This window comes from Vespa crabro, chromosome 11 (genome assembly GCF_910589235.1).
Source record: "Vespa crabro chromosome 11, iyVesCrab1.2, whole genome shotgun sequence".
NCBI lineage: Eukaryota > Metazoa > Arthropoda > Insecta > Hymenoptera > Vespidae > Vespa > Vespa crabro.
The window spans coordinates 3646901-3661900 of NC_060965.1; the positions used below are offsets into that span (position 1 = coordinate 3646901).

A 15000-nucleotide genomic window follows, 5' to 3' on the forward strand; every position below is an offset into this window, starting at 1 on the left:
GAGCTTGAGGCATGAAAAGACCCAATGGTTTCCTGACATGATGGATAGTAAAGTCTTTATTAAAACTGAGCCGGGACTCGAAGGGCAATCACTCCCAACTCCACAACCAAATGCATCCACAGACGATACTGGTGGGGCAAAGATATGTTTTGTCTGTGGTACTGTTGGCCATACTGATCAATATTGGCTCAGAGTGAAACCAAGTCCTGGCGCTGCCTCAAATGAACCTTATTTTCCATTTCTTGAATCCCATGAACCACCAGCTGGATATTGTGGCGAAGGATCAAGAAGTGGAGCTGTCAAAGCATGCAATCTTTGTTATGCTTTGCTCTTGCAACAATGGGAAAGTTATGAGCAAGATGCTAGGCCTCATAGTCAAAGAATTTATTGGTTAAAAAGATGCGATGGTGGGCCCTTTACTGGAGCCGAAATGGCTCTTCAAGGTGAATATGCGGCTCAAGTTTTAGGATTAACCAATGATCAGGCACCACAGATGAAACAAGAAAATCGGCCAGTGGGTGTTTCTCCACGGCTTCCACCTAGTTCACCATCGCCCAGGGTAGAGCAAACAAGACCTCCATCGAATTCTGTCGAATTACCAAGACCTCATTCTAATATGGCAGAAACACCAAGGCATTTAGAACAAGCGAGGCTCACAATGGAATCCCCACACCAGAGACTGCAGTCTCCTCATCAAAGGTTGCAAAGCCCCCGACAACCTGTTGAAGATGTTAAAATGTCTGAAGCTGCATTGGATTTAAGACATGGGCCCAGGAGTTCACCTGCACCTACAGCTGCTTTAACTCCTCAATCTCAAGGTGAATAAAAGTGCAATAGTACGAACTAACGTTTATAATTTTGCAATATTATCTGAAAAAATTGATAAGCGATAGGAAATTAAAATTTATCATGATTTCTATAATCTATTCTTTAATATCTTTAAATACATTTGTACTATAAATTTAAGACTTATCTCTAATAATCTGGTAAAATTAGGTTAGATTCCTAATAATGAAAGTGTCTGATTAAATTATTTCTATACCGATTAGACTATATTTTCTGAAATAACTTCGACGTGAGATCATGAAGCCCGATATCTGATACGAATAAATGCCGTTTTTCACGTCTGAAGTAGTTATCTCGTTTTAGAATGTAGTTGTAGCAAATAAACGAGTGTATTCGTTATTTACATTGGCCTTAGTCCTTCCGTTTAGTAATGTAAACGTTTTGTAAGTAAAGGTTAACAGTTTTACAGATAAGACCGAGGAAATCATTTCTCGCGAACGATTCTTATAGTGAATGCGACCGATATATGCATTGATTAATTTATTTCTTTGAAAACATTAATTAACTTGAAATTTTCTCTCTTTCTCTCTCTCTCTCTCTCTCTCTCTCTCTCTCTCTCTCTCTCTCTCATACTTTTTTTTTCGTAATCCTATTCGAAATTTTTTTTTTTTTTTTTTTTTTTTTTCTTTTTTTAAATAATCACAAAAGGAAATCTAAATGAATCGCGCGCGCGTAAATTTGTATTCATAGAAAAGTAAGAAAGTCTTAACGAATCTCTTTCCAACGCATATATTGATAATGTCTGAAAAAATATAAACACAAACTAGGCCACGTGCAGTGTGACGATAGCGCTTCAGGCATATAAGGCACTCGAAACAAAACAGGAATGTTATATGTTTATTATCGTTCATAACGTGTTCAGCCATCTACAGCGGTGGATCCTCCTCCAGTATTGGTACTGATATTTTGGATTTGTCAATGCCGGATAAAAATTCTGTAACAGAAGTTTGTTACATTTGTGGGGATGAATTTAAAAGAGGATCACTGAGTCATGTCGCGGCAAAACCACTGCCAAATGTACCGAAACCTTCCGAAAGTCCTCCACCGTTCTTTCCTTCATTGATGCTTCATCCGAGGCCAAGTAGAAGTCGACCTATGGACAGTGCCGGTCGAGTACAGGTATGTATATTGTTCAACATATTTTAAATATTGACAATGTACCTACTTACGTCATTCGTAATAAACCGTTCATCTCTTTTTTTCTCTCTCTTTTTAGGCCTGTTCGGCATGTCAAAATCATCTTTTAGTACAATGGAAGACATATATGCGGCAGGGCATACCACACGGCGATCGAAATTATACGCTTCGTAAGCGACCAACACCCATGATGGACACGACTACTTTTATCTGCTATACTTGCGCTCTTGAGTATCCCTCATCCAGTATTAGACTGCTGTATTGCTGTTCTAATCCCGAAAAAGAAGCATACTTTCCTTTTATCTGCACTCTGAGACCCCCACCCGGAGCTAGTCCTATTAGTCCTCAGGGAATGGTACAAGTTTGCTCTATTTGTTACAAGGCTATACCGCAAAAGCAACAAGTATTTGGCGGGGAGAACCACGATATACATCCTATCGGACAAAGTATGGATTTTCGACTGCAAGGTAACCGTTACGTAACTAACAAAGTCTATGTATATATACATACATACATATATATACATATATATATATATATATGTGTGTATATATATGTATATATACACGTGCCACTTGTCGCTTTTTTTCTAACCTTATTGTTTCTTTTTTTTTCCTTTTTTTTTTTTTCTTTTTTTTTCTTTCACAAGGTCTTTTACCGCGTCCAGCCATTGCAAAATCTCCAGCCAATTCTGCTGGCAGTGATATTCGGTTTAAGCCGTACGACTTGAACAAGTCAACCATTGTCACAAATAAGCAACGCACTGTGAACCTTAAAGCTCCTACTCTTGGCCAACGAAATTCTCCTAGCAATGGTCCCGCTGAAAATGGAACCGTTGTACTTGGTCAAAACTATAGGTGCTATATTTGTGAAAGATTGTGTCCTCATACGCATATGGAATGGTAATTTTCAACAGATCCCGTATAATTTACCTTGTATAATCTGTGTAATCTGTATTACAATGGATTTTCATTTATTAATAACAGGTTGTCTACAAGTCCAGAGGGAATGAATTCACACGCCATGCATTTCCCATGTTTAAGAGGGATGGCACGTACTTCCGAGAACGCTTGTATGGATAGTCATGGAAGAGTATTAGCTTGTGGTCATTGTGTGACTCACCTAACGCTTCAATGGGAAAATATGGATGCAGATCGCGTTCCTTTGGAACGTCGCAGGTGTGTTCAAATCTCATTCCATTCTTCATCGGATTAATAGAATCTCTTTTTGAACTTTGACATTTCTTTTTTAAGGTATGATATTCCTAGTCCACATCCAAATGGTGATGTGAACCGATCCATTGCCACTCCACCGAGTACGAGCTCGGATCGGACATTCGGCAGTAATCCTGGCACATCGAGCAGCTCGATCTATTGTTTCCTATGCGGTTTACATAGCGATCTAACACTTGCGAGAGTTTTGTACGGGCATCCTCAAGGCCGTAACGCGCCATACTTTCCAGAATTATTACGTCACCAATCACCGCCAAATGCTGAGCAACTCAGGGAAGATGGTTCCGCGTTAGTTTGCACTTTCTGTTATCACACCCTACTTGCGCAATGGCGCCGTTACGAATCTCAGCAAATCGTGGATAGACAGTACAATACACATGATTATTGCTGCTATGTTTGCGGTATCACGACCTATAGAAAACGCATTCGGGCATTGCCCGTTAAGGACTTCCCATTCCTAAGGTATCACAAACAACCGGAAAAGAGCTTGCTACTGGAGAATGGTGACTTTGCGGTGGTCTGTCTAGATTGTTACGAAACTTTACGCACGCAAAGTCTCGAATACGAAAGATGGGGCTTACCCGTTGAAAAGAGAGAATATAATTGGATCGTTCAACCTCCTCCGCCAGAAGATAGTCCTGACGCGTCCATCGCTAGATTACCCTCTGGGGAGAGATCTGAGAAGGTGGTGAGTCTTTATTTTCTTTTTTTTTTTTTCTTTTTTTTCCTTTCTTTTTTTTTTTTTCTTTTTTTGTTTCTGGACAAATGACACAGTGGCTTCTAGAAATGTGCGAATTTCTATAATTTGTCTTGACATTTCTATAGGTTCCTCAAACTCTGACTGTCAGACCAGCAAGAAAAAACTGTTCACCAAAGGCACCGGACAAAAAGATTCCTACGAAGGCTCCGGATAAGGATCAAGGTAAGTCACAAACGATATTATTTCTTAGACGATCTAAGCTGATATGAAGAGTGAAGAAAAAAAAAAAAAGGTTTAACCCAGGAACAATACAGAATAATAAAATTATATTCTTTCTATATCATTTTAACAGAAAGAAAGAGCTTCTCTCCGTTCGAATGTGCCACGAAAATTAAACCATTGACATTGTAAGAGCCTAATCGGATTCTTCGATGTTATTTAGTCATACTTTAACGTTATCTACAACCGACAAACGCATGTATTCTCCATTTTTCATCCTTCTATTTGCTCGATGTTTATATTGACGTCGCGAATCGTCAATGTGTTTATTTTCATGGAAAAATTATATTCCTACGATCGATAAATTTAAGGAAATACTTTGATATAGGAATCGACTCGTACCATTATGTTTCATCGAGTATTATTCGATGACGTTATCAACGTCGTTTAGAAAGCATTCGTCTTGTTCCTTAACTTGCTTCTGAGACGGCGTGTCGTCGGATTTTTTTTTTTTTTTTTTTTTTTTTTTTATCAAGACGAAAACGAAGATGGTAGAAAAATGGGAGAATCCTTTCCGCTTGGTCGATGCTGAAACAACGGCCGGCACTCTCTCCTCGTTCTCGTTCTTCTCTTGGTTTCGCGCTTAAGAGGGTTGTAAGCGTACATATGTATATGTATACATATACCTGTGTAACTCTATAGATACGTACTCGTAGAAAGTTATATGGACGAGGCCGAGGGTAAGAGGTAGAGAACGAGACAGAGGGTGAGTGGATGAGACGTGAGTGAAGCTCTTAAAAATCCGACAGACAAAAGGATACTGACGGTCGAGAGCCATCCAGGAGGAGGGCCTGATGGTTTGCGTTCGAGTGAATTCACTACCTCTTTTTACCTTCTTTCCTTTCTATTTTCTTCTTTTTTATCTTTCCTTTTGCTTACCTCACCCCCTTAGCTCATACCCGCAATCTCTCTCTCTCTCTCTCTTTTTCTTTCTTTCTTTTTCTCTTTCTCTCTTCTTCTTCTTCTTCTTCTCTTTTTCTCTTTTTCTCCTTATTTTCATGTTCCTTACCTAACGAGAAAACATTCTTTTTCGCTCGAGGTTATGATCGTTCTTCGAGTTTGTTTGTTGGTCGCTTCGCCGATCAGTTTGCTGATAGCATCGCTAGTAAGATGAGCCAATACGCGTTTCTCATGCTAATGTAAATGAAGTAAGTATATTTTTCAATGCATTATACATCATTCCGTGTTTGCTTCAGGCTAAAGATATTTATTTTTTAACGATGGATAAAATCGATATTAGGAGATTGGGATAATACGTGATTCATCTCTTGGGGGTCTAACATTTCCGTAGCATTAGACCAAATGGATCGGACAGGAGATATCTTTATCGAGGGTAAGATTGTAAGAGTATCCCAGGATTGTGGAAGATATTGGGATCTCATTAAGCTTTTACAAGGGTTCTTTGTTTCCAATCGTTTCGCTATCGACTTGCAACTATTTGTATGATTTTCTCTATTCCGAAGTATAATCTATACAATATTTTATTATATGGTAAAACCTAAATAATTTAATTTTTAATAGAAAAATTACGACGTTATTTATTACCGTTCGAAGTTAGATTTTTCTTCCTTTTTCTTTTGTCCTTTTTTTTTTTTTTTCTTTTTTTTTTAAGGAGGATTACCAAGAACTCTGAAAAAAGTTATTTTCTTTTACATGATCAATCCAACCTTTCATTTTTCGAGCGTGATAAAGATAAAAAGGAAGAAATTACAAGCGGATGTTTCTCCGAAACACGTCAAGGCCGTTAAGGATAACTCTAGTTTTATCCGACGAGTTCATGCATATATATATATATATATATATATATTTCTTGAGAAAACAAATCCGAAGGCATCGTGAGTGGCGTCTGGTTCCGTTGGTGGTTATTCCGTAACGTTTGGAGTTTCCTCGCTTTTTTTCTTTTCTTTTATTTATTTATTTTTCTTTTTTCTTTCTTTTTTTCTTTCTTTTATTTTTTTTATTTTTTTTTTTTTCTTTATTTTTTTATTTCCTCCCCTTGACTTATCGGCGAGCGAAATACTCTGCAACGTATCGTTGCAAGCTACTTACTTTAGCTTGCGTGTGTGCATCGTGCGAATCCGGCATTTCGAGTCATAAAACAACATTTGCTTTTGAAGCCCGTTTATTAATAGTCGAGTCATTTCCGAGGGAGATCCAAAATAGGTTGGCAAAGATTCACCATGACGAAGGACTATTTTTATTTCGTTCTCATGTATCACTATGATCGTTTAGTATAGCAGAGATTAGAAGTCACATATTTTTTGTGCTCAAGTACCAAGAAAAAATTCATTCTTTCTGATTTTATTTTATTTTATTTTTTTTTATTTTTTCTTTTTTATTTTATTATTTTGTTTCTTGATTATTCTAAAATAATAGAGATCTTTAGTTTTGTTTCATAACGAATTCCAGGTGGTACCATTAAACCACCCTCCGTGATATTCCATCGTTTTAATATACCGAAGAGAACTCTCTGCTTGCGTAAATTCGTGGCGCTTACACTGGGACTTATCCATGATTCTCTCCTGGGACGCTTAAGTCGTGTTCGACTATCTCTCTCTTTCGTAAGCTCATGGAAACAGGATTACACGCGCCAGGAGATATACTGGACTCGCTTTCGAAGGAAAGAGCAAGATAATCAATATATATATATCGCTCGATCTATTCCCTTCTAGAAAACGATTTACAAACGAGCTACGTTTATCTTTCTCATCTATTAATTTTTGTCATTTTTTTTTCTTTTTTCTTTTCCTTTTTTCTTTTTTTTTTTTTTTTTTTTCAACGAGATTTCCGAGTAATTTGCACAGTTAGTTCAATTTCTTTCGGAGATATAACATCGAGTTTCTTTCATTATCCGTTCGAATTACTTCCTCATTCGTCTCGTAAGAAAAGGGAATGCAATGAGATGTTTCTTCTATAATAAATAATCTAATCTCTTTCATTAGATATTTCATGATGATATAATAAATCTTGACAATCTATCGTTCGTGCAAAATCGTGATATAAAAAAAAATATTTATATATAGAGATAGATGAAGAAGGAAGGGAAAGGAGGCGAGAGAAATAAAACGAAGGATCGAGATCAGGAGGTTGATCAGGGTCAATCGGTTCGACTCTGAGAGAGGTAGAAAGCGATGTCGAAGGTGTCGAAGAGACTTAGCAGAGGGTTTAAGCGGGAGGATCGAACCGCTATACTGGCAGCTTAGGACGTGAGAGGGTGGGTAGGAAAGCTCTTGGAGGGAAGTACGGGACACGTTGAGACGAGGGTTGAGAGGAAGAGGAGGAGGAGGAGAGAAGAGAAGTGGAGAGAAGAGAAGAGGGTGTCGAGAGATGAAGGGGGTTGGAGGCACCCGCAGCGTGACACCGCATTGCGCCCACTTGCCAACCCCGGCCGACGCCTAAATTCGAATTAGCGAGCCAACTCCGCGGATTCTCGTCGGCCGACCCTCCTTTTATGGCACCCCTACGAGTGGGATATCGTTTCTCTCTCTCTCTCTCTCTCTCTCTCTCTCTCTCTCTCTCTCTCTCTCTCTCACTCTGTCATTCTCTCTCACTCTCTCGCTTCTATATGTTCTGAGTAGAGAGAGGTTAAAGTAGCAGCAGCTAGTAGAGTAGTCGTCGCTTTACTCCTCCCTTAGGAATCGATATCAACGTCATCGAGTGCCTAGCTCGCTCCTTCTACCCTCGTTTGAAGCTTCCTATTGGGGTGACATAAGGGAAGGGGTTGCTTCTGCTTCTCTCTCTCTTTCTCTTTCTCTTTTCCCCTTCCATCTCTTTTCTCTCTGATAACGTCGCCTCTTGTACCGTCTTCGCGTTTACTCTTCCTTTCCAGGCACACTGCCAAAAGGCTCGATTTCGACGTAAATTCTCGTTCGATTCAAGTCCTCCTATACTTCAGGCTCTCGATCGTCCCTGAGACACGCTAACTTTCAAGAAGCATTTATTCGGTGACCGAGTAATCTTATTTTAATGGATTTTGTGAAGACAGAAATTTGTTCTTAAAACGAATTTAGCCATTAGTAAAAATAATATGTTCTTTCTTCTCTTTTTCTTTTCTTTTTCTTTTTTTCTTTTATTTTTTTTTCTTTTTTTTTCTTTTTTTTTTTCTTTTTTTTTTTCTTTTTTTTTTCTTTTTTCTTTTTTTGCCACTTTTTTCTTCGACTTCAAGTTCACGTTGATTTTAATTTATTGATACTAATGGATGCAAAAATGTGACTCCTTCGATGACAAATACCTACTAATTTTTTGCTCTCAGTAATGTTTGCATTTCGTGTACGGAAGGTGTTCATCTAACCAGGCAGTGGTGTACAGTGTCTTTAACACGAAACACAGAGAGGTAGTCGTCGTGAGCTCCGTTGCTGGGTTTCGTGTTAATAATTAACCACCGACTGCCGTTCCGGAGTAGTAGCTTTTACAGGGATCCCTCGCGGTCGTCTCCATGGATCGTTTCACTCGGGACACGAACTTGGAGCTAGGCGTTCCCATTTCTCCCTGTTCGTTCCAGCAGGAAACGGATGATCCGCGACCGTGAACGTCACGAAGGACAAAGTATGAGCCCTCGAAGGAATTAATGAAATACAAAATACGAAGTACATCGAATGCTTATCGATATTTTCAAGTTTTATTAATGGAGATTGGATGAGTCGCGAGAAAAATCGGGTTGAAATTTATTCCCCCACTCTCGAGCCCGTTGACGTAGAAATTTCATTATCACGCTCGCACTGTCCCCGACATTTTTTCCTATAATTAAACGCATCTCGCGAGTCCTGGTAATTCCGTATACCGGTGAAAATAATGGAAATAACGTGGATGCGTTATAAAAGAACGAGGACAATTGGCCGGGAACTAAAAATGGAAGGAATGAGATAGAGCAAAGCCCGGAGAGAGGAGGTGGCTTTGCATCGAAAATTTCGACCCTCGAAATGGAAAATTTATTGAGCCGTAAAAGCCATAAACGATACATTAACATCGTACGCTTTGAACGTTCAACTAAAATCAAGTCTCATTATCATCGTCCCTCTCTCTCTCTCTCTCTCTCTCTCTCTCTCTCTCTCTCTCTCTCTCTCTCTCTCTCTCTCTCTCTCTTTTTCTCTTTGTAATCGGCTACATCAGAGTGAAACGGTCGCGTTTAGAAATTTCGATAAAATTAAGCCCTCTGAGAATATGAAAACCGATCGATCGATCTATTGATCGATCGATAAAAATGATATTGAAGATTCTTTAATTTAGTAACACATACAATATTACGCATACGTGTATTTATTCACACCAGCGTGAATCGTTCTTACCGATAGATGCTCTGGAGTTACCCTCTCGCTCGAGCGTGATAAAAATAATACAGCTTATTAGCCCCTGAAGGCACGAGAGAGTTGGTGGACTAGCGGGGGTGAGAAGACTCGAACGCGTACCGACCGTTTGTTCGTTGGCCCATGCAAGTTCGTAGAGGAGAGAACGAAACGAGACAGGGGTGAGTCGCGAGGAAAAGAGGGTGTCTGAGAGTGAGGGTAGGTGGGAGAACGAGGGGAAGTTCTCTGTCGCCGGCACGCATTGATTTTGCCCGACAGACAGCCGCCTCCTGTTGGTCTCTCTGAACCTAACTGTTCGCTGTTCACCCTCTTACTCGCGCTTACTATCTCTCTCAGTCTCACTCTCACTCTCTGGTATCTCGGCAACCCCTCACACCACGCCACGTCTCCCTCTCGCAGCACGCGTTGAGGATTTACAAAAGCGCGCCACGTATCGCGTAAATAGTAAGGCGGCGAATGATATTAGCATCCTATCGGCACTCTTTTTTTTTTTTTTTTTTTTTTTTTTTTTATAGCTCGAACGAGAGAGGGGGGGGGGAAGAGAGAGAATTTTATGTTAAACATTTTTTATTGATTTTATGCGATCTTTGTTCTGTATCAATTTTTGTATATTTCTTTTTAAGGTGCGCTTATGTTCACGAGAATGGAATATTGAATTTCATTTCAAAACCCGAAGAGTTCAAATAGAACTGATAGAACCAGTTTCGTAATAGATTCTCGATTTAAAACATTCGGTATTTACTTGGCGTTCATCGATATGTACGATTTCCCGTCTCATTGCTCGTATTTTATTTCTCCAAAAAGCAAAAAGAAAAAGAGAAGGAAAGGGAGGACGATCGCTATCCGATCGATATACACGAATCTGCATCAGGTAAATGGACTTTTCAAGTTCGGGATTTTGTCACGAGACTCATCCTACCATTTTCTCTAGTTTTTCGCAAAGATCATTTTCGCGTTACATCGGCGATCCTTTTGGTTTCGTTCAGTCGAATCGAAACTGAGCACCGTTTATCGGGAAAGGTTCGATTCAAGAAAAAGCAATTTTCTTTTATGGTACGCGAAGCCGCTATTTGCTTTAATCTTCGAACGTAAACGAAGAAGAGAGAAAAAGAGAGAAGAAAAAGACGAGTGGTTATCGGCTTAACGATAAACTTTATTCTCCATGTCAGTTTATTGGACCGCCGGCGCGTTTCGGTACGATAGCTCCTGGGTATCTTCGTTTTCTTTAACGATGCATCGAGCTCGATTAATTGCCACGCCAAACGTGAAATATTGCACAAAGCGTAAATACTAGATACTGGTAAGCTTATGATAAGAACTTTGCTGCGTTATAATCTCTCTCTCTCTCTCTCTCTCTCTTCCCCTCCTTCTCTCTTTCTGTTTCTCTCTCTCTCTCTCTCTCTCTCTCTCTTTCTCTTTCACACACACGCACACATACATTCACTTACTCACTCACTCACTCACTTTTTCGAGGCCCCCGAAGACAATCGTTCATTTGCGTGAAGCGAACGCCACGACTAAATTATAACCTTCGTTGGTATAATAAATGTGTGGACGACCGTTACACCGTGCAAACTTAATGGCCAAGTCAAATTATAAGGATAAGATAACGGACTGGCATTCGTCGTAATATTCGAGTAACACGGCTTACATAATAATAACAATAATAAGAAAATTGTCGATAATGGCCTTAACTCGTCTTTTTTTTTTTGTCTTCGTTTCTTCAACTTCTTATCTTTTCTCGACGCTCGCAAAAGTTTGGAAAGAAGCGCTCGGGTTAACGTGAAAACGCGAACGAACGACTCGGTATATAAAGTGAACTTTGGCTTCGGAGTAAAGTGGTCGATTCCTATGGCTTCCTTCACCATATAATGAACTTTACGAGCGTTGCACCGTGATTTCCGTAAAGCGCTAATCATTGGTGAATCGGTCAATCATAACAGTTTTACGAGCGCCTCGATCATGCCGCTACTGCAATTTTCATCGTGATTCAGCGTCGTATTAAGCGTGCGTTACATCTTTCGTGTATATCCGTACGTCCTTTTCCTCGGCTCGATTTCTTCTTTCTCCTATGTTCTTCTTTATCTCCGTCTCTCTCTTTCTCTCGTCCATTTGAAAACCACACATTACCGAGAAAGAACGTGAGCTCTACGTTAGAATTTGTACGAGTAATTTGACTTCGAGTTTAAGGATATTGGCAAAGAATGATACGCGAATAACATCTATTCGCTTTATCGCGCTATTAGATGATACAAGAGGGGAGAGTAAGTTAGATAAGAGGATAGAGAAATTGAAGACGTTCATTCGACTTGTCCCTCCTCGTTTCCGTCTTTTTCCTTCGAGTTTTATGGTTATGGTTTAAGAAAAAAATGGATAGCGGTGAAGGGGGGGGGGAGTGGGATAGAAGGAAGCAGGAACTGAACGTTGATGATTACGTTGTGACAGGAGCAAGGTTCGACGGAATTCCTGGATTTCGACTACTACCACTCGTAGATATAGCAGAGGCTAAGAGAGGAAATTGAGGGGGTGGTGGATGAGTATAGGAGGGAGAAGACTCGTCAGTTTCGTTTCTGCCTCTGGCACAGCGCGTGCCGCTTTGACACCAGATGGCTTTGAAGGAGTGACAGAGACAGCACCTCCTTTCCTTCCTTCCTTCCTTCCTTCCTTCCTTCCTCTCACCCTACCAACTTTTTTCTCTCTCTCTCTCTCTCTCTCTCACTCTTTTGATTCTGTAACGCACTTACAAGAGTACGGATGGTTATGTAAAAGGAAGAGGGGAACACGATACCGGATATCAAATTCGAAGTAGAATCCTTCGTATTTCAGCTTAAGAAAAAAAAAAAAAAAACAAGGGAATATGTCGATTCCGCTTTATTTGAAATTCTCGCATTACATTATTTACAATAGACCCCATTTGAATTTACAACTTTTATAAGAACTTTTATAAAATTTTTATTAAAATTTTCTGTCCGGTCGTTGACTAATGTGCTTTTAGGTCGTATTAATTGACCCATTGGCAATACTGCTTTGTTTTTTCTTTGTTTTTATTTTCTTTTCTTTTCTTTTTTTTTTTTTTTTTTTTTTTGCAACACTGTTTTCAATGATTATATGAATAGCTTGTAAAAAAAAAAAAAAGACTTTCAAAAAATTAACATTGAAAGGTCAACCGAATAGAATCATATTGCCAAGCGTGATGCATTGTAAAAAATCTAAGGTGGGGGGGCGGATGAGAAAAAAAGATAGGAAATCGCGTTTCGTATTACGTACGCGCATGATAACGTACGAATCGAATGAATATGAGGTAGGTTGGAATGGAAGGATGGAGGGGGCGGATGGATTATGAAAGAACGCGCATAACAACTTGTGACGGGTTCTTCCTTCGAAAGGCACAGTCAAGGCGAAAGCACAAGACAAGTTGGAGGCATCAGCATCAGCATCAACATCAGCATCACCCCAGTAGTAGCAGCAACAACGGCGTCAGGGAGACTCCTCCCCCTCCTCCCCCCTCTGTTCCTTCTACCCCTCGTCGTACGCTTTCTGTCTCGCTCGTTCGCGCGTTAGCCGATCTCGGTCGAAGCACGGTAAACGTACTCGGGGTAGCTCGGTAGTGGGGGTAAGGGCCGTACGGAGACGTACGAAGCGCGTCGAACTCCGTTCGGCTCGGTTCAGTCGCGTACGAGCCGCAGCGGACGACGTATCGTCGTGCGTCGAGAAATTAGAAGAAACGTGAACGAAAGTACCTACGAGTAGGAGATATATATATATAAAGAGAGAGAGATAAAGATAGAGATAGACACTGAGACAGACAGAGTGGGGGAGGTCGCGTGATATAAAAGAAGCGTGCGCGAGTGCGACTGGCGATAAACTACAAGTGACACCAACGATCGTTCGTCGAGAATGGATTTTTTCGAGGATTCACGAGACTTTTCGAGGAGTATCGGAGCAAAGCAAGCGCAAGCGCAAGCGTAGGCGTCGTCGTCGAGAGGACCCGACGGCCAACTCGACTCTTTTTTCTCCTCCTCCTCCTCCTCCTATTTCTCCTTCTCCTTCTCTTATTTCTCCTTCTCCTTTTACTTCTCCTCTTACTCCTACTCGATTTTCGCGTGAGTCGCACGTTTTACCCTTGCAATCCAGCGTTACGCAGTCTCGCGCGTGAAAATATATATATTCTCGTTGCCGGCAGCCAGCGAGGCGTTCAGTCAATTAGCCCGTAATGCCGCGACCTGCCGCGTCGGTCTCGGCCAATTAAGTGGTGATTAGTGCATCGGTTCTCTCTCCCCCTCCCAATATCCTATAAGCCCGCCAACAACTCCTCTACCTGATTTTACCTGCTCAGTCTACTTGGTTTTTACGAGAGAGATTCTAACACATACCATTTTCTACGAACTTTCCCCTCTTTCCATTATTTCCTGTATTTCTATTTCTCACTTTCTTCCTTTTTTTTTTTTATTTTTTGTTTTTCTTTTCTTTTCCTATTTTTTTTCTTTTTCTTTTCCTTTTCCTTTTCCTTTCTTTTTTTTTTTTTTTTTTTTTTTTTTTTTTGTTTTTCTCGTACGTCGAAGTTCGAATTTAGACAATGTGTCAAAAACGTAACGTAATATCATTCTTGGTGTCGAAGATTGTAAATCATCCAAACAACTAGACCAAAAGGAATGGGAGAATATTTCTGAGAAATACACGATAGTTCTCTGAGCTTCAAGAACGTCCGGCGTAACGAACTAAAACGAAAGTTTTATATCACGAAGTAGCGTGAAAATTTTGTTTTCTTTGAGAAACAGAAGGAGAGAGAGAGAGAAAGAGAGAGAAGTGGGGGAGAAAGAGAGAGAGTAAGAAGAAAAAAAGTGTGTTGTGGACGTAAAGAGTACTACGCGACGTATCGAAGAAAGGAACTACGCGAGAAGAGTGAAAAAAATGCGCCTCGAGGTCACGAAGGAAAACAAGCCTCGTGGCACCTTCTTTTTCTTCTTCTTCTTCTTCTTGTAGCTTCGGGAGGAGGATCTCGTTGAAAGAGGGAGGTGGACTGTGAGAAAAGTGGCACGATGGAGTTCCGGGCGCCACATCCGCTCTTGCATCCCTCCCACGCTGCTGGACATCCTTACTATTATCCAGGTACTTTAGCAAGGACATCTTGACGACATTGGTCCTTTGAAAGATATCTTTTCTTTGGTTGTTTCTTTCTTTTCTTTTTTTCCTCTCTCTATATTGTTTAGGAAAAAAAAAAAAAAAAGAAAAAAAAAGAAAAAGAAAAGAAAAGAAAAGAAAAAAAAAACTGATTATGTACGAATAATTAAATGTCTCTGTTCCTGAAAACGAATGGAATTACAAAATGATTAGGTAAATTCGTAAAATATCTAGATAGTTGAATTTTAATCGAAATAATTTAAGGCCGTGTATTTTTTTGTGACTACAGTCCTTCTAAGAAATTATTAATACACGAAGGAGGTATAATACCGCAAAGAAAAGTATTATTGGTACGCGAGAATCGTATACCGAGATATCGTGC

At 40.0% G+C, this 15000-nt stretch overlaps 1 protein-coding gene across 1 annotated transcript in view; it reads left to right on the forward strand.

Moving 5' to 3' along the window:
* Nucleotides 1-15000, forward strand: part of LOC124428260 — a 78789-nt gene that overhangs the window by 2859 nt on the left and 60930 nt on the right. Inside the window, exons 2-8 of the mRNA XM_046972152.1 lie at nt 1-818; nt 1709-1965; nt 2063-2450; nt 2633-2885; nt 2970-3161; nt 3237-3903; nt 4041-4137. The exon at nt 1-818 is cut by the window's left edge and continues 76 nt beyond it. Of these exons, the coding sequence (XP_046828108.1) occupies nt 38-818; nt 1709-1965; nt 2063-2450; nt 2633-2885; nt 2970-3161; nt 3237-3903; nt 4041-4137 (2635 nt within the window). The 5' untranslated portion in view covers nt 1-37. The remainder of the gene's footprint in view (nt 819-1708; nt 1966-2062; nt 2451-2632; nt 2886-2969; nt 3162-3236; nt 3904-4040; nt 4138-15000) is intronic.